Consider the following 23,489-nt stretch of genomic DNA (forward strand, 5'->3'; position numbering starts at 1 on the left):
AATCATTTAATGTTTACTTTTATATTTTAACGTATTTGTCACTTTAACGTTTGTTTAAAATATTTTATTTTTATTGTATTTTCACACTTTTGAAATTTTTCACGGACCCGCAGCAGCTCATTGCTCCTCCTGCTGAGCCTTGTTGTTATTGCTGAACGTGCAGGTGAACACCAGGGGGCGCGCCGCTCATGGCCCATTGTAGCACCCGCAGGAGTGTGTGAGTCTGAGCGTGTGTGTATGTGGGTGTGTGTCTGTCCGTGTGACTCGTAATGTGTGTCAAGAGAGTGAGGGGAGACTTCTCTATGTAGGTGACAGACGCTAATGTGTTTAACACCAGAGGTCAGAAAGACAGAGATTTTTTGAAGTATCAAGTTTTGATCTGAAACCCGCTCCACAACACCGGCACATATGCGAAAGTAGCGGATTCTGTGAGTAAAACAAAGATTTGTGAAGGGAACTTCTATCAAGAGGGGAAGGAAATAAGCCAGACAAGTCAGAAGAAGATATTTATTTGGGGAAATCGTAATATGAAAAAGGAGCAGGTCGAGATACTAGGTTTTGTCCCTCAGAAAGAGATCGTCTACAACAAACTTCTCCCGTACGCAGACAATCTAGACCGAGAATCCAATGACATTTTGGCCCAGATTAAAGGGAACTTGGGTCGGGCTGTCCAGCTCCGTGAGTTATGGCCCGGAGTTTTACTTTGGACTCGGAAACTCTCCACGTAAGTATATTCAAGACTCTAAAATGCTTTGCTTTATGAATTGAGCATGTTTTATTAATAAACAACAGGGAGAGCTGAATGACTCGGGTAGCTTGTAGCCGTTAGCTCGCGAGCTAAAAAGCTAAGCGCTAACGTACCCGAGTGACTCGTCTGTCCTTGCTCATAAGTAAACATCACATATATGTATCTGCCTATACTCCATTATGACCTTTCATAATATCGAGTGTAATATTACTCTGGTTCAGTTTGTCAGCGAGGCTTCAGTAGGTAAAATGCAGGAAATGCAGGACTGTTGTAAGCTAATTGTTTTTAAGCTAATCAGCTAACGGAGGCTAACATGAGTGCTGGAGAAGCAGCTGCCAGATGCATTTCTGCAACTAGTGGTTTAGACATGGAGTCCTTAAAAGGACATTTTACCTGGAGAAGACCGATTAACGATTGTAAAACAGCATTTTATTTCATGCCTTTATGGTTTTCTTAAATTAATTTAGACCTATTTAGTAGGTTGCTAATTGGAACTTCAAAGTGTATCATGATTATTTTATTTTATTTTTTTACCATGTTGAAAATAGACACTTGCATTTGAGGCACAAGGCCTTTTTAAGATAAGATAAGGGGTTATTATTCTATTCAAATGCTTACGTTTTATGATGCATTATTTAATGACACTTAAAAAATCTTGCATCAGTTTCATGCTGGATAACATTTATATGGTACCCCTTCAGTTCTGTGAAGTCTTTTGACTGTTATAGATTCTACGTAGAGTTTGTATTACACTAAATACTTGACAATAACTCTGCTTAAATGGGCAAACAGTAGTTACGGAGGAAACTCTGCCAACTCCTACAAAAAAAAGGGGCAAAGTCTGTCTTTATATAATCTATTTTGAGTATGCATTTCACTATTTATGCCATGTTAGCCTGACTGCTTCAGTCAGACTCACAGCTCTCTTTGTCTCATGATCACAAGGTGGCCTTCGGGCTTAGACATTTAGTGATAAGGCTAGAATTGCACCTACAGATAACTGATGGCCCTATGTGCTTCCCCTTTATATTTCTTCTTCTTCTTTCACTTAGGCTTTCTGAACAGTCATTGTAATATATGTTGGTTCGGAGTGGTGGATGCTCACTTTTGTATTTGGTGGTTTATTGTTACTCTTCCCTTTTATAGATACCTTCGGCTGTATGGGAGAAAGTTCAGCAAGGAGGATCATGTGCTCTTCATCAAGCTCCTGTACGAGCTGGTCACCATCCCCAAGCTGGACATCAGCATGATGCAGAGCTTTGCACGACTCCTCATCAACTTACTGAAGTACGCAAGTGTCCCCAACAAACACCTGACTATTGACAATTTGACACACATTTGAGAATAACGGTCAAATTGTTGGTCGGTTAAAATGTTTATTTACATGGATTACATTTTTAATTATTAAAAATAATTTAAATAAATTGCGTGTATCAAAATGAAAGAGAAAAAAAAGTTAATTTAAATTAACAAAGGTAAATCAAAGTTTATTTTTGTTATATGTGAACATGTTGTTATTTCCAATATAATTGAACACAAACCCCTGGCTATGATTAATGCATCCTTATTCTTATTATTTAATTATTATTGAATTGTTATTAAAAAGGCTTGGTTAAAGTTAAACGAATTCCTAATGTTTTTGAATGCTCTCTTTTTTTTAAATGGACAGGAAGAAAGAACTGCTGTCCCGGGATGACTTGGAATTGCCTTGGAGGCCTTTGTACGATCTCTATGAGAGTATCCTGTACTCAAAAACTGAGCATCTCGGCCTTAACTGGTTTCCAAAGTAGGCCTTTTGCACTTTTTCATCTTTCTGCCATCATCTCCCTGATTCTAGTTTGTTATGAACTATGGATACAAGTTCAAACTAAATCTTAAATGTGACTGGACTGTTTTATAATAGCATGGTACCTGATGACCGGGCCCAAACAGACTGACTTTAAATTGGCATTATTCACAAAGGTTTACACACTCACAATCCACACTTGGAAGTTTGATTATTTAAAGCCCTAGTTAATTTGATTATGCTTTCTGCTACTGTTTATACCATGTTTATTATATAATCATAATTAGTTCTACCATATTTAAACCCGTTGAACAGATTTCCCTGCCAATGTGAAATGAAGTCTTCAGTTTCTTTGTGGGCCTGCTCATGACATATTTGCAGAGATGTAAAGTGAACATACAGGTCATTTTACAGAGGTTTAAGGGAGGGAAAAACTTGTCAGTTCCAAGATTTGTTCATGGAAAAGAATGACCCTGATGTGCTGCATCTAAGATTAAGCTATTTGCTTTGTCTTGTTTTATTTTTGTCTTCCCACATTTCATTTGGGACGTTTTACTGAGCACTGCTGACTCTTGTAACACAACCGTTACCGTTTAAGAGATTAAGATTGATGATTGAGATGTTATTGGTGTGTCTAGCATTGGCTTATATATTTTTCCTTTTTTCACATTCAGTTATCGAGCAGAAGCCTCAACTAAACAAAAAATGCTTAATATTGTGCGCAAGCGGTAAGCACAGCCAGTGTTTTATATGTTGCACTCTATTTTTCCAAGGGCAGCAGCTTTATTTTTTTTTGCATGTGTCCAAAAGTAAAAGCAAATCAACAGTCTAAATGAAAATCCCACCACAGCTTACACCTGTATTTGTATTTATAATCTTTATTTCTGTAGTAGCAGTCATATCCACTTAATAACATGCTTCATAAACGGATCAGGAAATGGTGCTCCTTTTAAAGTTTCTAATATTTCAGTTTTGTCTGTCATACACAATTCCTGGGTGCTCAGAGGTGTCGAAACTCATACAGGTTTGCAAATGATGCGAGGGTGAAAATATCAATGAATTTTCACTTTAGGGTGGACTATCCCTTTAAGCTTACAGCACTTTTGGAAAACAAAGTGTGGTCTGTTGTCAGTCCTGTTTCTTTTAGGTCAGGCTGTATATGTGGGTCGGATCACTTTGGCTCGCTGTTTTGGAGAGCAAGGTCACCCAACTTTTGCCAATTTTCCCCTTGGCTTCTGGTGTCATTGTGTTCTATTTTAATCTTGGCCGAACTGAGAGTGTGCTGCATGTGGAAGGTGTTTGCTTACACTTGTACTGAAAGGAAGATCAACAGCTGCCGTGTCTTGCTGAGTTTCGCCGGGGGTCTATTTTTAGAACTAGGGATGTATAAGACAACATATTTGAATAATTAACTAGTCACTGAATTATCTGAACAGCTAGTTGACAAGCCTGTCTTAAAGAGATACTCCCCCCGAAATGAAAATCCAATCATGTTGTTGCAAACCTGTATGACGGACTGAAATGTTCCACAGAAGAAAGAAAATTATGAATTTCAGAATGACATTAGGGTTCGTAACTTATGAAAGATTTTTTTTGGTGAACTGTCTTTTTAAGTCAGGATCAGCAGACCCCAATTAGATATTTTTCTAAGGGGCTTTATTTAGTGTTCTTGCATTAAAAAAATCAGATGGATTGACCACATAAGAATGGAACAGAATGCAGGTTTAGTAAATCATAACTTCACATGTTTAAAAATGTTAAAAATGCAACATTCATGGTGCAGAAGAGTTAAAATGGCACAGAATAAATCACAGAGGCCTTCAGTAGCATCACTGATAGAAATCTAATAAATGTTTTGGCTTAATATTTATAACATTTCATAGTAAATCACTATCATAGCCCTCACAAAAATACTACTGACTTCAAAGTGCCATAGCCAAATATATTAAGGCTAAAATCCTTATCAAATAGTTGACCATCCTAACCGATAGTAGCATAATTGTATTCTTAAAGTCATAATCCCAAGCCAATGTTTTGTACTTCTTGGTCAACTTTGACCAGTTAAAAAAAAACTGTGTACTTAGGAGCAGCTTCCTGATTTGAATTGGCTGTTAATATAGTCTGACTGTATTCAGCGTTTTTGAGCGCCATTTTAAAAAGGACCTGAGGAGAACCTGATCACCTGGCATGTTGCACTCATGTGCCCAGGCTCTGCTGTTGGGAAACTCTCCGTTACACTTTCACAAAATGCACTGTAGTCGAGTTACTGCTTTGCACGTGGTCTAATCGCATCTAATGCTTCAACCTCAAATGAGCCTAACCTTTCATACTATATTAATGCTCTTCTTTGTCTCTCCCCTTTAGCTCAGTGGAGAATGTGTTGAAGACCGTAGTGAAGAGCTGCCGACTGTAAGTGCTCTTTCAGTCTTCCGTCATTCACTAATGTGCCTATAAATGTTCGAGCCCTTTCACAAAAGAATTGCACATTGTGTTAATCAGCTTTCCGTTGTGCTGTTGAAAGAATCATGTAATCAGGCCGCTGTTAGACAAGCCCACAGCTTTCACACTGAGCCGATTACAGCTCTCTTAACACATTATACTGTTAACAGTTTCATTCATATAACAACCCCTTTTCATCATTTTGCAAGAGCTCACATAACAAATAAACAACCATGGGTCTGAGGAAATAGCATGTGATTTGGTTCTCATAATGTGTGTGTGTGTGTAGTTATTTCCCTGAGTCAGCTACACAGGAGATGCTTGATGAGTGGCGGCCATTACTCTGCCCGTTTGATGTCACTATGCAGAAGGCCATTAGCTACTTTGAGCTCTTCTTGCCCACCATCATGCCCCCAGAACAGCATCACAAAGGTTTCAAGTAAGACTCTCTTACGCAATTTAGTAATGAAATAGAGTTGGAATCTAATAATAAAATAGTCAGTATTCATAAAGTGCATCCAATAAGTCTGAGCCAGTGTAATAGGAGGATTTGTGCATGGTTTAGGTTATGGTTCGATGAAATTATGGATCTCTGGGTTTCAGTGCAAAACCTGCCAGCTTGGGAGGGTGTAAGTACTTCTCATTCATTTGAATTCATTTGTTAAGTGCTAAATATTATGTTACCATTGGCTTTCTATCCTCTGTTAACTTTTGTTTCCTCTTACAGAATTTAGTGAATCTTTTTGCACGTCTGGCTAATGACAACATTGGCTATTTGAACTGGGATCCGTTCATTCCCAAGGTACTATCCTGCTTATATATATCGCTGTTTAAAAGATTGGGGTCATGTTTTACCAAGGCTGCTTTTATTTGACGATAAAAAAACAAAACAAAAAAAAACAAAAAAAAAAAAAAACAAATATATATATATATATATATATATATATATAAAACAGCAATATTGGCAAATATTATTACAATTTAAATTAGTTTTTTTATTTTAATATATTTTAAAATAAAATGTAATCTTGTAATCTCCAGTTTTCAGTGTCACATGATCCATCAGCACAAACAGTTGTGCTGCTTGATTTTTTTTTTTTATAAACTGTGATTCATGATTCTTTGATCAATAGAAAGTTCAAAAGAACAGCATTTATTTGAAATCCTTCCTAAATTATTACCAAAGACTTTTGAACCATAGTGCAGATAATAATTTAAAGACATCAGAGCATTTTATACTGATACTTTTGTTGTCTTGCTTCAGATCTTCACCAGGGTTCTGCGTAGCTTCAATCTTCCTGTTGGCACCAGCCAAATGTTCGTTCCCAGATATTTGAGCAACCCCTACGATATCGGTCACGTGGTCCTCTGGATTTCCTCCATGCTAGTAAGTTTCATGAGTCGCATTCCTCCTATAAAATGTTAATTATTAAATGTTCCATTTATTTACAGATCTTTATCATTTTGTTTTTTTCCAGGGCGGCCCACAAAACCAGGTCCAGAAACAGCTTAATGGGCTCTTCAGTAGTATAGCATCTTTCTACCACCCTTCAAATAATGGGCGCTGGCTGGTAAGATGTTCCCTGTTAGCATAAACATCCAGAACAATATGGTGCAATGCAAGATCTCGTCCCCATTAAAGTCTAGCCCACCCCTTGAGTCCATTCTAGAACTTTCTGCAGTCTGTGTGTTGTCAGCTGATATTTATGTTTACGCGCAAGAGGGAGATATGAAGTGACACTGATGGTTCTTTGACAGAGTGAGGTCACTCCACATTCTAACCTCTGAAACACCACTAACAACTTTCCAGTTATTGACTGCCTAGCATCATAGAGAATAATCATTTTCCTGCACTCATGTATCATACAGTATCATAAGGGTAGTTTGCAAATGTAATTATTTAACTCAATATGGCAAGGCTTGGTTTTTTAAATCCCAATGTTATTCAAGAGTGTTGATCAAGAAGTACTACAAGAAGCCTTTGTGAGGCGTTACTCAGTCCGTGTAGGCTGCTAGCAGCACTTACAAGAAAAACAAAACTAGAGAAAAAATACTACTATTGAAAATCAAATGCCCCTGTACCTGAAACTTTCTGTGTCATATTTTGATATCACTGCCCTTTTCTCCAGATGAAGCTGATGAAGCTTCTACAGCGTCTTCCTGCAAGTGTTGTTCGGCGGCTACATCGGGAGCGCTATAAGAAACCGTGCTGGATAACCCCTGTTCCCACCACTCACAGACTCACGGACCAGGATGTGACAGACTTTGTGGAAAGCATGAAGCAGCCGGTACTGATGGCCATGTTCAGCAAGACAGGCAGCATGGATGCGGCTCAGGCCTTGCAGAACCTGGCCCTGATGAGACCAGAGCTGGTCATCCCACCTGTGCTGGAGAAGTGAGTGTGTGGAGCTGCTGGAGATGTGAGATGTTCATGGCCTGTAGGCGCCAATATAAGGCATATAGCACATGATTGATTTACATCAAAAGATTGTGCTAAAAAGAATGATGGTTACTTCAAAGCTAAACCAACAAAGTGAATTCACCCCAGTCTTTTTTTTTTTTATCTATTTTGATAAATTAGTAAAGTGTTTAAATGTTAAAATGTAAGTTGTATAAGATAAGTTGCTGTTTAAAATCATGAGTTAAAGTTCACAAAGCTTCATCATAGCCTGTATAGTGGCTTCTTTTATTCACTGCCTGGATTTACAAATCCAATTTTAGTAAATAGGCTTTGTAAGCAGGCATCTTAGATTCCAGCTGGACTTTTTCCCAATTTCAAGCTAATGTGTGGATGTGCTGCCCCCTACAGGACGTATCCTGCTATGGAGACGTTGACGGAGCCACACCAGCTTACTGCCACTCTCAGCTGCATGATTGGTATGGCCCGCAGTCTTCTCAGCGGTGGCCGTCATTACCCCGAAGGTCCCGCGCACGTCCTGCCCCTGCTAATGAGAGCACTGCCTGGTGTTGACCCTAATGACTTCAGCAAATGCATGGTGGGCAAGCTGTGAAATAAACATCAACAATGGTGTTCTTGAAACAATGAAATAAATCAAAACAAAATATGACGGTTAAGAATTTTGATTCCTTGTTGTTGCTCTCTTGGCTGATTTGATTCATAATTGACTTAATATGATGTCCACATATTTTGTTTTTAGATCACGTTCCAGTTCATTGCTACTTTTACTACTTTAGTGCCTTTGGTGGATTGTTCATCAGCCCTCCATGAGAAGAACGACTTGACCGAGGTAGGGCTCTGAAACCGTATGTGAAAGAGATTCCCTGCAGAGATTTTATTCTGTCTGGATTCCAACATAAAATCTTTTATTTGTATTTGTTGTAGATGGAGAGAGAGATGTGTTCGGCTTCTGCTGAGTTTGAAGACTTTGTTCTGCAGTTTATGGACAGGCGAGTCATTTCGTGACGTGTGTGCTTGAAAAAGTATAATACGCTATTGTTGTGGCTTATGCCCTATTTTGTGTTTCTGCAGGTGTTTTGCGTTGATTGACAGCAGCACTCTGGAGCAGACGCGTGAGGAGACGGAGACAGAGAAAATGACTCATTTAGAGAGTCTGGTGGAGCTGGGCCTTTCATCCACCTTCAGCACCATTCTGACGCAGTGCTCCATGGAGATATTCAAGGTTTTCATTACATTTAATAGGATTTGATCTATCTATAACTCATTTTATTTGTACGTATTTTCTTTAGGGAAAAGACTCTTTATTACACAAGTCTCTTCTCTGTTGAGACCTTTCTGTTGTCCTTAGATTTTGCTAGCCTTACAAATGTTATATTTGTACATATTTTTTTTAGACAAATTAATTTCATTTATTACAACAGCAGTTTCGAACTCTGTTGTTGTTTTTAACATGCTTGGCTTATATTAATCTATAGCTCAGTGAGTAATCTGAACTGATTTAATAATGAAGGGAGTTGTCTGACTGAATCATCTGACTGATATATATATATATATATATATATATATATATTAGACTGTAAATACATTAATTGTGGCACCCATATATGCTACCGTTAAAAGTTTGGGATTAATACATTTAAAAATATAAAAAAATATATATACATTTATTAAGCAAGGACGCATTAAATTGCCAAAAATGACTGACATTTCTAATGTTACAAAAGAGCCCTGAATAATAAAATGTATCATAGTTTCCTTAAAAATATTAAGCAACACTATTTTCACAATGTTTTAAAAATTATAATAAGATAATAAATGTTTAAGCAACAAATCAACATATTAGAATGATTTCTGAAGCATCCTGTCACACTGAAGACTTTGAGTAACGGCTGCTTAAAATTCAGCTTTGACATCACAGGAATAACTTGCATTTTAAAATACATGAAATAAAGTTATTTTAAACTATAATAGTAGTTCACCATATCACTGTTTTTTTCACAAATATATCCAGATTTGGTATAAGATTTTTTAAAAAATATGTTTACAAAATTTCTTTTTTTTACCAATCTCAAACTTTTGAACAGTGTATTTCCTCATGTACTCCTAAATCGATTTGATGATTTCTGTTAACAGCTGTTATCTGTCTTTAGGTGGCTCTCGAGAAAGTCTTCAACTTTGCCACCACCAACATCTTTGAGACTCGTGTAGCAGGCAGGATGGTGGCAGACATGTGCAGAGCAGCTTCTAAAGTAATACTTTCTCTTTGCCCATCTTGTGCTTACACACACACACACACACACACACACACAGCCGTGGGGCCACATTGATTCGGCTGTCCTCTGCTTTGTTTCAGTGTCACCCTGCTGAGTCTCTCAGGCTGTTTGTACCACACTGCTGTAACGCCATTACTCATCTAACTGCCAGTACGTACAAGAACATAAATGACTGTTTGTGTTATCTTGAGTCTGTGTCAGCATCCTCACTTGTGTTTTGGTGCCTTTCAGATGAAGATGTTTCAAATGAGGAAGAGCTGGATAAAGAACTGCTCTGGAACCTCCAGCTGCTTTCTGAGGTCAAAACAACATCTTTAAACATTCTTTAAAATATCTTTTATGTTTCATGGAATAAATTAAGGTCATACAACTTTGTAACTAAATGAGCGTGAGTAAATTAAAAACAGCATTTTCATTGTTGTGTGGACTATCCCTTTAACTAGGCACAATTATGCAGTTTCTTTTACATCTACTTGCTATTCAAATCAGTCACCCTACATCCATTTAGACACTAGACAGTGATTTCTGTGTATCTCACATTACCGCCCTTTCTTGCTGATCTTCAGGTGACTCGTGTGGATGGAGAAAAGCTCCTCCCATACCGCACACAGCTGGTGCAGATTCTGCAGCTGACCCTGCGTTTGCGCTGTAAGCAGGGCTACACTCTGGCCTGCAACCTGCTGCACCATATCCTGCGTTCCACAGCACTCACCTACCCCACAGACTACTGCAGTGTGCCCGGTGGCTTCTGTAGACCCCTGCAAGAGTACTTGCCCATTAAGGTACTATGAATGTGTCTGGTACATGTGATGACATCTGACCAGTGGAGACAACCGCGTAATGTATTAGATCATTGCTGAGTACTCACTTCCTCCGTCCTTATTCTTTTCACAGGACTGGGGTCGTCCGGGGGACCTTTGGAACCTGGAGATCCAGTGGCATGTGCCCAGCGCAGAGGAGATGGCATTTGTGTTCTATGTTCTGGACCTGCTTCTGCAGCCAGAGCTCCAGCGTCTGCAGAGATATGCACAGGGAGAACAGGACATGAGCAGGTCAGAGGTCAAAAGTGCACTCTGTAATAATGCTAAAGACAAAATACTATCGTTCTGTATTGATTTTAAAAGTTGTGGATATTTTCTTGAATTGCGCTTTAAACAGAGATGACGTTCTTCAGAGTCTGTGTATAGTCCAGCACTGTCTGCTGGGTGCTGGCAGCATGCTCCCCCCTCTTGATGGACGCACAGTCACCGGCCTGTAAGTCCTAAAACTCAAATATGAGATATGCAATGTTTGCTTTAAGCTGTGGATATTTGAAGGGATAATAAATCAAGATTATTGAATCCTTGTGTATTTCATTTTTAAAAGCGGAAACGTTTATTTTTACATTTATTAATCAAGAACACAATAAATTGATAAAAGTGATAGTACAGGAAATTATTGCGTTACAAAGTTTTCAATTTCATGTAAATGCGTTTCTTTTGAACTTTCTATTCATGGTATCCACAAAAAACATTAAACAGCACAATTGTTTTCAACATTGATTAAAAAAAAAAGTTAAATCTTAAATAAGTCTGCTAAATTGCTGCTGAAAATAGAAAACAGATATTTAAATTTGTGGGGGGGGGGGAAAGAAACAATATTATGATATATGGTAATTTATTCAATCAAATGCAACCATTTATTTATTTTTATATAATGTAAAAGAATCTTACCTAACTTTTGCATGTTAGTTCAAATATGATATTTTTATTCTCTCTCCTCTGTGCAGTGTACCCAGCATGGTTAGTTTGGAGGAAACAAAGCTGTACATTGGTGTTGACTACGGTAAGCCAAGTTTGGGGATTGGTGCAGTTCGAGTAACTTCTTGTGTATCCTGATGCTAGAACAGGATATCGGCTTCTCAGTAAGACATTGCTGATTTTTCCAGATGAGTCCAGAGAGAACTACCGCGAGGCCATCTGTAAAGTAATGAGACAATTGCTTCGTAAGTGCTCCTTGTTTAGAACACCTGCCTGCACACAGAATTTACCTCATCTACATTACCCATAATTCTTAAGACAAGCATCCTCTAATTCTCTTTTGTAGATTACATTCTGGAGCACTCAGAGGACGACACCAAATCCCTTTTCTCCATTATCAAGGTGAGTGTGCGGAGCAGATATTTGAGCAAACTGATTAGATCATTGTTCTTTCATCTGTCGATTGTATTGGATCATATAGCAGCTATTAGCCATTAAAGTTTTGTGATTTATCAGTTGTTTGTCTCCCTCAGATCATCAGTGACTTGATGCACTTCAGAGGTTCCCATAAACATGAGTTTGACTCTCGATGGAAGAGCTTCACCTTGGTGAAGAAGTCGATGGAGAACAGGGTGTGTAGAAATGTCCTGTGCCATTCATTTGAAATGTATAATTATCTAATGAATCTTCTTCTTCTCTCCAGCTTCATGGGAAGAAACAGCACATTCGAGCTCTTCTTATTGACAGAGTTCTTCTTCAGCATGAGGTAGGAGCCATTGCTAATAACCTGGCATAATAATTTGCAACATGAGAAATATTGTATTGTATTTTTACTACACCGTTATCGTGGCCAAAAGAATTGACAAGAACAATGTTATCATGATATCTAAAGAAATTTAGAAAAAATAAACAATGCTATCAGTCAAATTCATTTTTAACTTTTGTGTTTCTGTTGTTTGGACAAAGTATCACACTAAATACGATTATAGATAGACGGAGAATGATGTCAACAAAACCGTACAAAGCATATAAAAAAATAATTACTGTTGATCAGCAGATTTGCAGGCTGGGGTGTCTAATTTTCATATTTTTAAGCAATCAAAAAAAAATCTCCCGCAATGGCTGGTTAGGTTTTTCTAGGGTGAGGGTAGTGTCTATTTTTGTTATTTCTTTTTATACCACCTATTTTTTTTATTTAATTTAGGTTATTGTCAATTCCAACACCCCTATTAGGAAGTTAAATTTTTTTGCCTGCTTTCCACATTTAGATGCGAAAGTTGCTGGTCGAGGGGTGTGAATATAAGACCGTTCATCAGGATCTGTTGAAGGACCTTTTGCGTCTTTCCACCAGCACCTACAGCCAGGTCTGATTCCACATCCACCAAATTTTACACCAAAATAATCCCCCTTATTTTATATGTATGCTTGAATTCCCATTTTTTTGGACCCTCAGGTCCGCAGCAAGGCCCAAAATGTGTTGTTCACTGCTTTGGGGACATATAACTTCTGCTGCCGAGACATTACTCCACGTGTCCTGGAGCTACTGGAGCCCACACGAACTGATATCACCCAGCAACAGTTCAAGGTCTACAATCTATAATTTTCACTTTCCATAAAAAGCATAATGCTGTATCTGTCTTTATTTATTTTAATATATATATTTTTTTTTTATCATATTGCGCTGTAGGGGGCACTGTACTGCTTGCTTGGGAACCATTGTGGAGTGTGCCTTGCTAACCTCCATGACTGGGATTGCATCGCTCAGACATGGCCGTCCATAGTGCGCTCGGGCCTCAGCTCAGCTATGTCTCTAGAGAAGCCCTCCATTGTCCGACTCTTCGATGACCTCGCGGACAAAGTCCACCGGCAGTACGAGACCATCGGCATCGATTTCACAGTAAGCAGGGTCGCCTGTTTTGTACATTTTGTACATAAACTTTGGGAAAATATGGCGTGTCGTTCAGACTATTAAAGTGAGGACACATTTCTTTATTTTTTGGGATAAATGTTGAAAGTAAAAATCCAGTAATTTCAATAGGAATCTACATTTTCTGGGATTTTGAAATGAAAAACTTTTCTGTTCTTAGACCCATATTTTCATATTTAAAATGGTAGCAATCTTGTGCTGTCCCTGGATGAATCTGTAGGTACCTGAGAGCGCGGTTTTGCTAGGCCGGTGCATCACTGATTCAAGCCAACCCACTCCACACATTGGCACTCCCACAGAACAGGAGCTGGAGCAGGGACTGACGCTCCAACAAGACAAAAACCAGGAGGCAGTGCAGTAAGGGCTACACACATACACACTCACAACATTTAATACTCATTTAACATGGTGTATCAATCTTTGCTGTGTTTCCTCTTTCAGGAAATATGAAAAGCTTGTGAGAGACCTGTTGGAATGTCTAGATGACCGGGACCTGTAAGTATCTAATAGATGTTTTAAAGTGCTTCATTGTTTCTACAAAAGCATCACTCAAGTGGATATGTTATTGTGTGTGTCATCAGGCCTTGGAAGTTTGAGCACATAGCTATTGGCTTCCTGTCTCTACTGCTAAGAGATGACCATCCCCTCCCGGCCCCAGCGGTGCTCTTCTTTGTACAGAGCCTCAACCATGATGCGCTTGTTGTTCGCAAGGTTCGTGGAATGTTTTGTTTTTTTGTTTCGTTGTTGTTTTTTGTACGTTTTGCATAAACCTGTATCAGGGTTGTGCTGGGTTTAGCTCCAGCCTGCTCCTATACACTTACCTAGAAGTTTCTATTACTAATGAAAACCTGTATTAACTAGTTCAGATGTGTTAAATTAAGATTAGTTTTAAGTTTAGGTCTAAAGTCTGTAAGAAAGTGGCCCTCCAGGAGTTGGTTTGGGCCCCCCTCATCTACACTACTGTTTGACATTCTTTTTCTTTTTTGAAAGAGATTATGCTTCCAAGGGGCAGCATTTATGTGATCAAAATGTAGTAAAAACAGTATAGTTGTGCAAAATATTATGAAATAAGTATTACAGTAAAAAAAAAAAAAAAAAAGTTTTTATTTTAATGTTTTAAAATGCTGTGCAATTTATTTATTTTTGACTGCATTTTCAGCATCCATTTTTCCAGTCTTCAGTGTCACATTAACCTTTAGAAGTTAATAATAGGATAACTTGGTGCTCAAGAAAGATTTCTTATCAGTGGTAAAAATGTTTCTGCTTCCTAACATTTTGACATCTTTGATACCTTCAAAAAACAGCATTTATCTGAAAAAGAAGTCTTTTGTAAAATGAATACCTTTACTGTCACATTTAATTAATTGAATGCTTCCTTGCTAAATACAATTATTTTTAGTATTATTTCTTTAAAAAATAAAAAACTTACGGACTCCAAACTTTTGAACAGTAGTGAGTGAATATGCACTTAGTCTGTTACATTTAAAACATTGTGTATATTATTGTATTATATAATTGCTGATATAGATGGCGATCGCTGCTATGGCAGGCATCCTGAAACAGCTGAAGAGACCGCGCAAGAAAATACCTGTTAGTCCCTGTGATATAAGTGAGTAAACAACGCTGTGAAAACAAATAGATGGTATTGTTAAATGAGGAGATGATTAAATGACTCTGCACATCCATCTGTTGGTTCATCTCAGTACCTGTGGAAGGAGAGAATTACACATGTGCTGCCTTGCAGGTGGTGTAAAGGAGCCGGAGGGGCTGGTAGCAGGAGACCGGCCGGGGAATGACTGGCTGCAGTACCACGGTGACAGCCTGCCCAACACCCAGCAGGACTGGGACAATTTCTGCTTTGTAGAGAAGACACACTGGGGCTACTACTGCTGGCCAAAGTAAACACTCTCAGCCTCTGATCACTGTCTGATTCACTCCAAATCTCTGCTTCTAGACATTTTCTCACTCTTTCCATTTCTCTGCTGAAAGGAATTTGATGGTATATGCCCCAGCAGCGGAGCAGCCCAAGGAACTTTCTGCTGAGAACATGAATGAGGTATACATGGACTGACTGCGCAACACTTTGTTTTACTGGCAAACTTGACAGTATGTGTACTAAACATGATTTTCTGACAGAGGGAGCGCGTCATCTATGACCGTTTCACAGAACCCATGTTCATCAAACAGCTGATTGAGTTCCTGTCTCTTGAGGACCGAAAGGGCAAAGACAAGTTCAATCCTCGTCGCTTCTGTCTCTTCAAGGTACCAGCATCGTAAGACAATAATCATGGTAGAGGAGATGAAAGTACAGTTTTTGCAGTATATTAGGAAAAAAAATTCAACAGAAATTAGATTTGACTATTTAATATGACAATATTGTGTTTAAAGATTATTATCTAGCCTGTACCAATACTCACCATCATTCAAAAGTTTTTAAACTTTGTAATCTTTTTCTCTTGTTTTTGTAAAGGAAAAAAAAAAAACCTTATTCTCTCCAAGACTGTATTTATTTCATTAAAGATACAATAAAACAGTAATATTTTGAGAAATTACAATTGAACATATTTTTTTATTTCAATATAATTAATACTTGGTGAATAACTTACTGCTCTGCTGACAAAGCTACAATTTTTTCAGCAGCCTTTATTCTAGTCACATGATCATTTGGAATTATTCTAATATGTAATTATGTGATAATAATGGAAAAAAAATCTTACCGATCCCAAACTTTTGAAGAGTTGAGAGTAAGTGGTTAGAATTAATGCTGTCCCTGTACAGATTGTACAATTGCTTACCAGGGTGCATGCAGAACTCTGTTCAATCCCCACATAATTCCCCTGCCTTCTATCTTTGGGTTCTCAGTAGAGAGAAAACATTAAAATTGAGCATTTATTGAATCATTTTCATCCAGTTCATGTTCACTGATTCCGGCAGTTGTGTTGCAGTTTCCCCAGCTCTAATTCCCAACCTGAGAGATCGCACCGATTGTGAGGATGTATTCAATAAATGATTTGTAGAGAGCAGTAAATATAATTGTGCTCCAAGCCACATCTACCTCTGCAAATTTCTGCATTTTAACCATCTCATAAACCTGCCTTACTCACCTGCCACACAAATTTATTACAACATACAGATGGCTTGCTTTCTCATTCAACACCCACAGGGTCTTTTCCGGAACTACAGTGATGCTTTCCTGCCTGTTCTAAAGCCTCATATGGAGCGGCTGGCAAATGACTCTCACGAGAGCACCCAGCGCTGTGTGGCTGAGATCATTGCCGGGCTGGTTAGAGGCAGCAAGCACTGGAGCTTCAGCAAGGTAAGCACCGCTGCAGGCATGAGGGATGCACTAAAATTAGGAAGCCACTGAGATATTAACCACACTGATGTCTGAAACCCCTCTTTCGTTCACACAGGTGGAGGCATTATGGAAATTCCTGATTCCTTTGATGCGAACAGCACTGTCCAATATTACTGTCGAGACCTATGCTGACTGGGGTACCTGTGTGGCAACTGCCTGTGTATGTGTCATAGATCTTCAGTCTGTTAAATTGTGTGCCACTTAATCCACCACCTGAATGTCTGCTTGCAACCAACAGTAACTAGGTTCAAAATAAGGTTTGAGCATGTTCAAAATAGACTTCAGGGGGTAAAGGTCTATATATAAATATCAAGATGATTTAAATATTTAAAATTTCCAAAGATTTTACTATCCAATATTTAAATGTAAATATTTTTTTTAAACTACAATTTAATTTTTAATTATTTTAATTCAACAAGGTCGCATTCAATTGGTCAAAAGTGACTGTAAAAACTTCTTTATATTTATCGAAACATTATTATGTATGTGAAGCTATGAGAACAACTCACTGTTGACGTTTTATGTTTTCAGGAGAGCCGAGATCCACGAAAGCTTCACTGGCTTCTTGAGATGCTGATGGAGTGTCCTCTCAGTGGGGAAGGTGGATCGTTTGTAGATGCTTGGTAGGTGTGTTTTGGTTTGGTTTGTAGGACAATCTGAAACCATTCAGACTTGGATGCATATTTCATATTTTGATAATTGAGAAAAATAATTAGTTTCTCTCTCTGTAGCCACCTATACGTGCTGCAAGGTGGTCTGGCACAGCAGGAGTGGAGGGTCTCAGAGCTGCTACACAGATTGCTTAGTTACCTGGAGCCCAAACTCACTCAGGTTTATAAGAATGTGAGAGAGCGCATTGGCAGGTATGTCTGCAGTTGGGGTCAAAATGGTCACTGTAGTCTGAAAATACACCGACAGTTCAACTGATTCTCTCTTGTCATGATTTCTGTCTTGTCATGTCTTCCCTTGCAGTGTGCTGACGTACATTTTCATGATCGACGTCAACCTGCCATACACTCTGCCTACTAAGTCACCACACATTGCTGAGTTTACCGAAAGGATCTTGTCTCAACTGAAGCCTCTGATTGAGGGAGACGAGGAGATCCAGAACCACGTGGTGGAGGAGAACGGAGTGGAGGAGCAGGACGAGAGGACCCAGGCCATCAGACTCCTCAAAACTGTTCTGAAGTGGCTGATGGCCAGTGCGGGGCGCTCCTTCTCTACTCCAGTTCCTCAGCAACTGCAGCTGCTGCCCCTGCTCTTTAAGGTCTCGCATGCTCGCTCTCTCTCGCTATCTCTCTCTATCTTAGCGTATGCTCTTTGTATCTCATCCTTTATACATTTCTGTGGAGTGCTCTGAAGTGGATTGCTGACTTCCACTCTGTGACTGTTTCTCTCCATCTGCAGATCGCTCCTGTAGAAAATGATGACAGCTATGATGAGCTGAAAAGGGACGCAAAGATGTGCCTGTCCCTCATGTCTCAGGGTCTCCTCTATCCTGAGCAGATCCCTATGGTACTGAAGGTGCTACATGAGGTAAGGCCTCAGACACGACCCCACATATTAGGACGACCGTTTGAAAGCTGAATTTGATCTCGACTATTTTATTTATTTTATTATTATTTTTACTTAAGAGCTTATTGTTATTGTTTAGTGAAACTAAAACTATTAGAAAGTGTTACCAGTAATTGAAATAAAGCTGATATCAATAAAATTAAATTAGAAAAATATTAAAAATATTAGAAAAATTGTCTTAACTAACTGAAATTAGTTGCAGTTGAATTAGTAAAATGACTGAAACTAAAACTGAAGAAAAAAATAATTAAAGCCATATAGAAATATATTAAAACAACTAAATTAAAACTGAAAGTAAAAAATGTACGCTAATTTAAATGTGATGCGATCTAGGAAAACGTACTCGGTTACTAACGTAACCTCGGTTCCCTGAAATACGGGAACGAGTAATGCGTTGAATTCAGATTTCAGAAGAAATCTGAATTCCTGTGGCGAAGCGGCCAATATATAGCCAGATTCCCCGGGCTTTGGCGGGCTTTGCTGCCATAGGTTCATGCAGCACCACTGCCAGACCATTGGTTTGTTTTAATAACACTGCACGATCCAATGGCCATGCAGTTTCACTGCGTGATTGAATAAGGCTTCGGTTCAGGAGAAAAAATGAGTTTTTCCCATAGAGTGAAGTATTGAAAGGGAACCTAGCACATGGTGAAATTTGACCTTTTTCAGGTTTTCATACCATTGGAAAGCTGAGTTCAAGCCCTTTCCAAAACTGCTGTTTGTCCATAGCTTGAATGTATAACACAAGTTATGGATATCTGAAGTTGGCTGATAGCTATGATTTTCATGAATGGAATTTTGAGAAAAACGGGTTTAAAGTGAGAACTTTCACTTAAACGATTGCTGTCTGTCAGGAGCACTACTGAATAATTACATAAAAAGACTAATGTTACCCTGAAGAAGACAGTTTTCCATTGTTTATCATGATGGGCATAGTCTCTGATCATTTCATCACCCCTTGAATGTGTAGTTAGAAAAGTGAGCGCAGCGCACCTGTGCATATATAACAGACATATATATGATACACCTTTATTATATATGTTACATAATTTATTTTGACAGGTGAACTGTTTTTGTGGTGTTAAGAGAAAACACCTCCGCAGCACTCTTAACATCCTTTCTGCTTGCTGCAATAAATCGCTATTTTTCTGCACTTAAGTGAATTTTGTCAAGATATTTTCAGAGATGATAGACAAGATATTAGAAAATAATAATTGAATGAAATCCTAATTTTGACAAAAAAAATTAACATATAACCTATTTTTTTAATTTCTTGAAAACATCCCAGCACGACATCCGACGGGTTTTCCCAGATCGCATTACATATATTTAAAATGGTAATAATTAAAATGTTGCTTATTTTTCCCCGGTGATAACTCACCAATAATCACGATGTAGTGACACTGATTATGTACTACAAAGACATTTAAAATGCTTCATTACTATGTCATGATTTTATCATTTAATTATATCGTAGTAATATATATATAGTAATATCACACGTTTAACGTGTCAGTGTGTGTGTGTGTGTGTGTGTGTGTGTGTGTGTGTGTGTGTGTGTGTGTGTGTGTGTATGTATATATATATATATATATATATATATATATATTATATATATATATATATATTATATATATATATATATAATATATATATATATATATATTTATATTTTTATATTTATATTGACTATTTTTGCCATTATTATCCAGTCCTAGTGAGCGCTATGTAACCATGAGATTTTTATTCTTTTTTCAGATTGCTGGCAGCAGCTCTTGGCATGCACGATTCTCAGTGCTAACATACCTCCAGATAATGGTGTTCTATAATCTGTTCACCATGCTGAGCAATGAGCAGGCTGTTCAAGACGTAAGAGCACTGGTCATCAGGCTACTGGAGGATGAGCAGCTGGAGGTACCTTTCAGGCAACATGCTGGCATCATCATTTATTCACTTTAACGCAGCCTTGTTCATTAAACTTTCATCCCTTCGCATCTTTGTGTCTTAGGTGAGAGAGATGGCTGCCACCACTCTCAGTGGCTTCCTGCAGTGCAACTTCTTGGCAATGGATGCCTCCATGCAGACTCACTTTGAGGCTCTATGCAAAACCAGGTTACCCAAAAAGAGGAAGAGAGGCTCTGTGGTGGACACCATTCCTTCAGTTGGTATGATCACGCTTTAATCAAATGCATTGCTGTGCTGTTTGTATCGGAGCCATGGCACAGTGGTAACATTTAATTCCCGCAAAATTTAAGAACTAAAAGTTAAATTTAAACTAAACTTAAGTTGAACTAAACTTAAGTTCAAGTCTGGTTTAGTCCCATTCCCTCTGTCTAATTATTCTATCAAAAAAGGCATGAAATGCCTGTAAATAATAATAATAATAATAATAATAATAATTAAAAAGAGTTCTAGTGTTTTATTTATATGCATATTTTTTGTTTTCAAATAAAATATTTAAATATTCTTAAAATAGGATACATTCACTTGATAAGCAAAACTCGATAATGCAATTCTAATCAAGATAAATTATAAGAGAAATCTATAAACAAATTTATTTATTTATTTATTTATTTATTTTGGGGGGGGGGGGTTATATTATATTACATTTATATTTATTTTCTTTAATATAAATGTTCTATTTTAAACAACAAAAAAAAAAACACCTAAAGGATCCAATTTATCCTTTTAAATGTTTTTATATTATTATTTACTAGAAAACAAATAAAATGTAATTAAAATTAAATGTAAAATAAGTACATAAAAATCTGTTTATTAAAAAATAAATTTACTGCAATATTCAGATACATTTATTGGGGGGGGAAAAGGAGAGAATCATTTGCTGTACATAACCCATGTTTGTCTATCCTCAGATCTGGTACGGCGTCACGCCGGAGTGCTGGGACTCAGTGCTTGCATCTTATCCAGCCCGTATGATGTCCCAACCTGGATGCCTCAGCTTCTCATGGACCTCAGCGCACACCTCAACGACACGCAGCCTATTGAGGTATACCGGTCACATCACAAACACAATTGCTTTCTGTCTCCCTCTTGTGCTCTTGGCTCTTAGGGCCCATTAAATCTAACAAAAATCAATACAAGCCTCTCTCCGTCTGATTTAGATGACCGTGAAAAAGACTCTGTCTAATTTCCGCCGTACTCATCACGACAACTGGCTGGAGCACAAGCAGCAGTTCACAGACGACCAGCTCGTGGTGCTCACAGACCTTCTCGTGTCACCCTGCTACTATGCATAGATGGGTATGTTACAGAACCCTTGTTTAAAGGGACGGTTTGCCCAAAAATTGATAACTTGCTGAAAATGTACTCATCCGCAGGCAATCCAAGATCTAGATGAGTTTGTTTCTTCATCAGAACAGATTTCAAGAAATGTAGCATTACATCACAATAATCAGCTGTTTTATCAACTGTTTGGATTCTCATTCTGACGGCACCCATTCACTGCAGAGGATCCATTGGTGAACAAGTGATGTAATGCTTCATTAAATTTAGAGTACATTTTCATTTTTGGGTGACCCATTCCTGTTTTGGCGCAAATTGCTCCTGTGATGACCAGTAAATGCTGTTCTCTACTGATTTTGACTCTGCTAATAATATTTTATGTTGCCATAGTAATTCTTAAATGAAAGCTGTTATAGTCTGTAAACTCTACTTGATTGCATGATCGTGAGCTGATGATATTTAATTTTTTCTTTCAGGTTGCAACAATGTTGCTGCAGGTTTTAGTTTTTTTAGTTTCATTTTTTTTTCATATTCAAATAAAATATCTTATGCATTCATGAGGATGGGATGGGAGGACTCAGACGCTCAGGATCTCAGCATCTATTGCAGAACCTCTTGAACACAGACCCAGGAGCCCACTAAACCATGATGAGAGGAGGGCAGGAGGCATGTATAGGCATGAAAGAGACACAGGATGAGTAATTTCACAACCTAGACATAGACACTGTACGTACTGTTTGTATGTATATATCTAGCCCAAATTTTTGCATTTCAACTATACTTAATATTTAAGGTTTACCAGTGCAGGAATGAATGGCCTGCAGTCTGTAAAATTATTGTACAGATAGATTTATTTTTTTCCTCTATAATCCAGTGTTGAACTGTGTGATGGACAGAATGCCTATGGATCGCCCCATAAATCCAACTCCAAAGCCCCCATGATGCTCTCTGCCATGAGGTTCTAAATGATCCGAGCATGTGAAGATAGTCCGACGACCGAATCCATTACGTTTAGAATTTGAAAACCACTTTTCTGCACTAAACTGGAAGATTTTTCATCTTTTAGCATTTTGTTTTCCGTAAACATTTTACAGCTATCAGCGTGTGTTTCTTTGTTGAGTGGCAGAGACATTTTTTTTCATGTCAGCATCTTTTCAACTTGATCCTCCACAGTAATCTGATGTGGCAGGCACCTCTTTGGGAAAAATAAATTGTTTCCGATGGTTCCTCGACTTGATGAAGAATATATTTGGGTTGAGCTCTCGTTATTGATCACCACTTGAGGACGCAAGTCTGAGTGCTCTGAAGTTATTGTGGTATGTGTGTCTGAAGGTAGCGGTGACATTGCCATCATAACGGATATGTTCTGTGTCCTATGTGTTTATGTATTTATGTACTGTACATATGCATTTATCTGTGTAAACGACAGACTCGTCTTCTAGAGAGCAGCCAGACCGGATCCAGGATGGGAGTTTGTGGAAGGCGCTGATATACGTGTACATGTTGGTGTGAGTGTGAGTGTGCATGTTTGTAGTTTGACCAAATTCATCACATTTTGATCCATTTATTAATGGCATGTGACAGAATCCCGGATTGGTGTGTTTTTTTTTTTTTTCTTTTTCTGTAACTATTTACTCCAGCCTCAGTACAGAACCACGTTAGATTTTCCTCTGAATCACACAAGGCACCAGGAAGGGCTTCAGGTTCTACTATGGTTAGCTCCATTTTACATTTGGAAGTGTACATAACAGAAACATTATTTAGCTTAGTGCCAAAACTGCAGTGATTTTTCTCTTATCGTTTTTTTTTTATTTTTTAGATTTGCTTTGTTTTACTCTCAAGGCCAATAAATGTGTTGTTTTTAACAAATTAAAACAAAAGTCCTCTTTTTTTCTCTACAATGTTCTTTTTTATTATTTATTACCTGGGCCCAATGTTCTATATTATAGATCAGTGCCTGGGCCTCACAATAAATATGCCAT

At 38.1% G+C, this 23,489-nt stretch overlaps 1 protein-coding gene across 2 annotated transcripts; it reads left to right on the plus strand.

Moving 5' to 3' along the window:
• Window positions 1-201: 201 nt before the first annotated feature.
• LOC128025250 (proteasome activator complex subunit 4B) lies at window positions 202-23,367 on the plus strand. Of its 2 annotated transcripts, XM_052611420.1 has the most exons (47): window positions 202-724; window positions 1,895-2,035; window positions 2,418-2,534; window positions 3,209-3,262; window positions 4,899-4,943; window positions 5,263-5,412; window positions 5,539-5,602; window positions 5,701-5,775; window positions 6,238-6,360; window positions 6,452-6,544; window positions 7,103-7,368; window positions 7,783-7,969; window positions 8,132-8,221; window positions 8,317-8,381; window positions 8,464-8,614; window positions 9,543-9,641; window positions 9,746-9,815; window positions 9,897-9,964; window positions 10,232-10,447; window positions 10,560-10,717; window positions 10,824-10,919; window positions 11,434-11,489; window positions 11,593-11,649; window positions 11,751-11,806; window positions 11,938-12,036; window positions 12,108-12,170; window positions 12,673-12,768; window positions 12,858-12,989; window positions 13,092-13,301; window positions 13,552-13,688; window positions 13,773-13,826; window positions 13,913-14,042; window positions 14,859-14,940; window positions 15,076-15,229; window positions 15,321-15,387; window positions 15,468-15,593; window positions 16,495-16,647; window positions 16,745-16,849; window positions 17,221-17,312; window positions 17,421-17,552; window positions 17,662-17,956; window positions 18,097-18,225; window positions 20,023-20,178; window positions 20,273-20,429; window positions 21,138-21,271; window positions 21,387-21,525; window positions 21,984-23,367. In XM_052611420.1, exons 1-46 carry the CDS (start codon window positions 528-530, stop codon window positions 21,519-21,521), a joined length of 5,532 nt encoding a protein of 1,843 aa, XP_052467380.1. In that variant the 5' UTR covers window positions 202-527; the 3' UTR covers window positions 21,522-21,525; window positions 21,984-23,367. The 2 variants fall into 2 exon arrangements, with proteins under 2 accessions (XP_052467380.1, XP_052467381.1); XM_052611421.1 differs by lacking the exon at window positions 3,209-3,262 and having other exon boundaries at window positions 203-724.
• Window positions 23,368-23,489: the final 122 nt, after the last annotated feature.

Source organism: Carassius gibelio, chromosome A12, assembly GCF_023724105.1.
Source record: "Carassius gibelio isolate Cgi1373 ecotype wild population from Czech Republic chromosome A12, carGib1.2-hapl.c, whole genome shotgun sequence".
Classification (NCBI taxonomy): Eukaryota; Metazoa; Chordata; class Actinopteri; order Cypriniformes; family Cyprinidae; genus Carassius; species Carassius gibelio.

Coding starts and splice junctions, on each gene's coding strand:
- LOC128025250 (XM_052611420.1), top strand. CDS start 528: ATGAAAAAGGAGCAGGTCGAGATACTAGGTTTTGTCCCTCAGAAAGAG. Junction 15,594..16,494: donor GTCGCTTCTGTCTCTTCAAG/GTACCAGCATCG, acceptor CAACACCCACAG/GGTCTTTTCCGGAACTACAG. Junction 20,430..21,137: donor GGACACCATTCCTTCAGTTG/GTATGATCACGC, acceptor GTCTATCCTCAG/ATCTGGTACGGCGTCACGCC.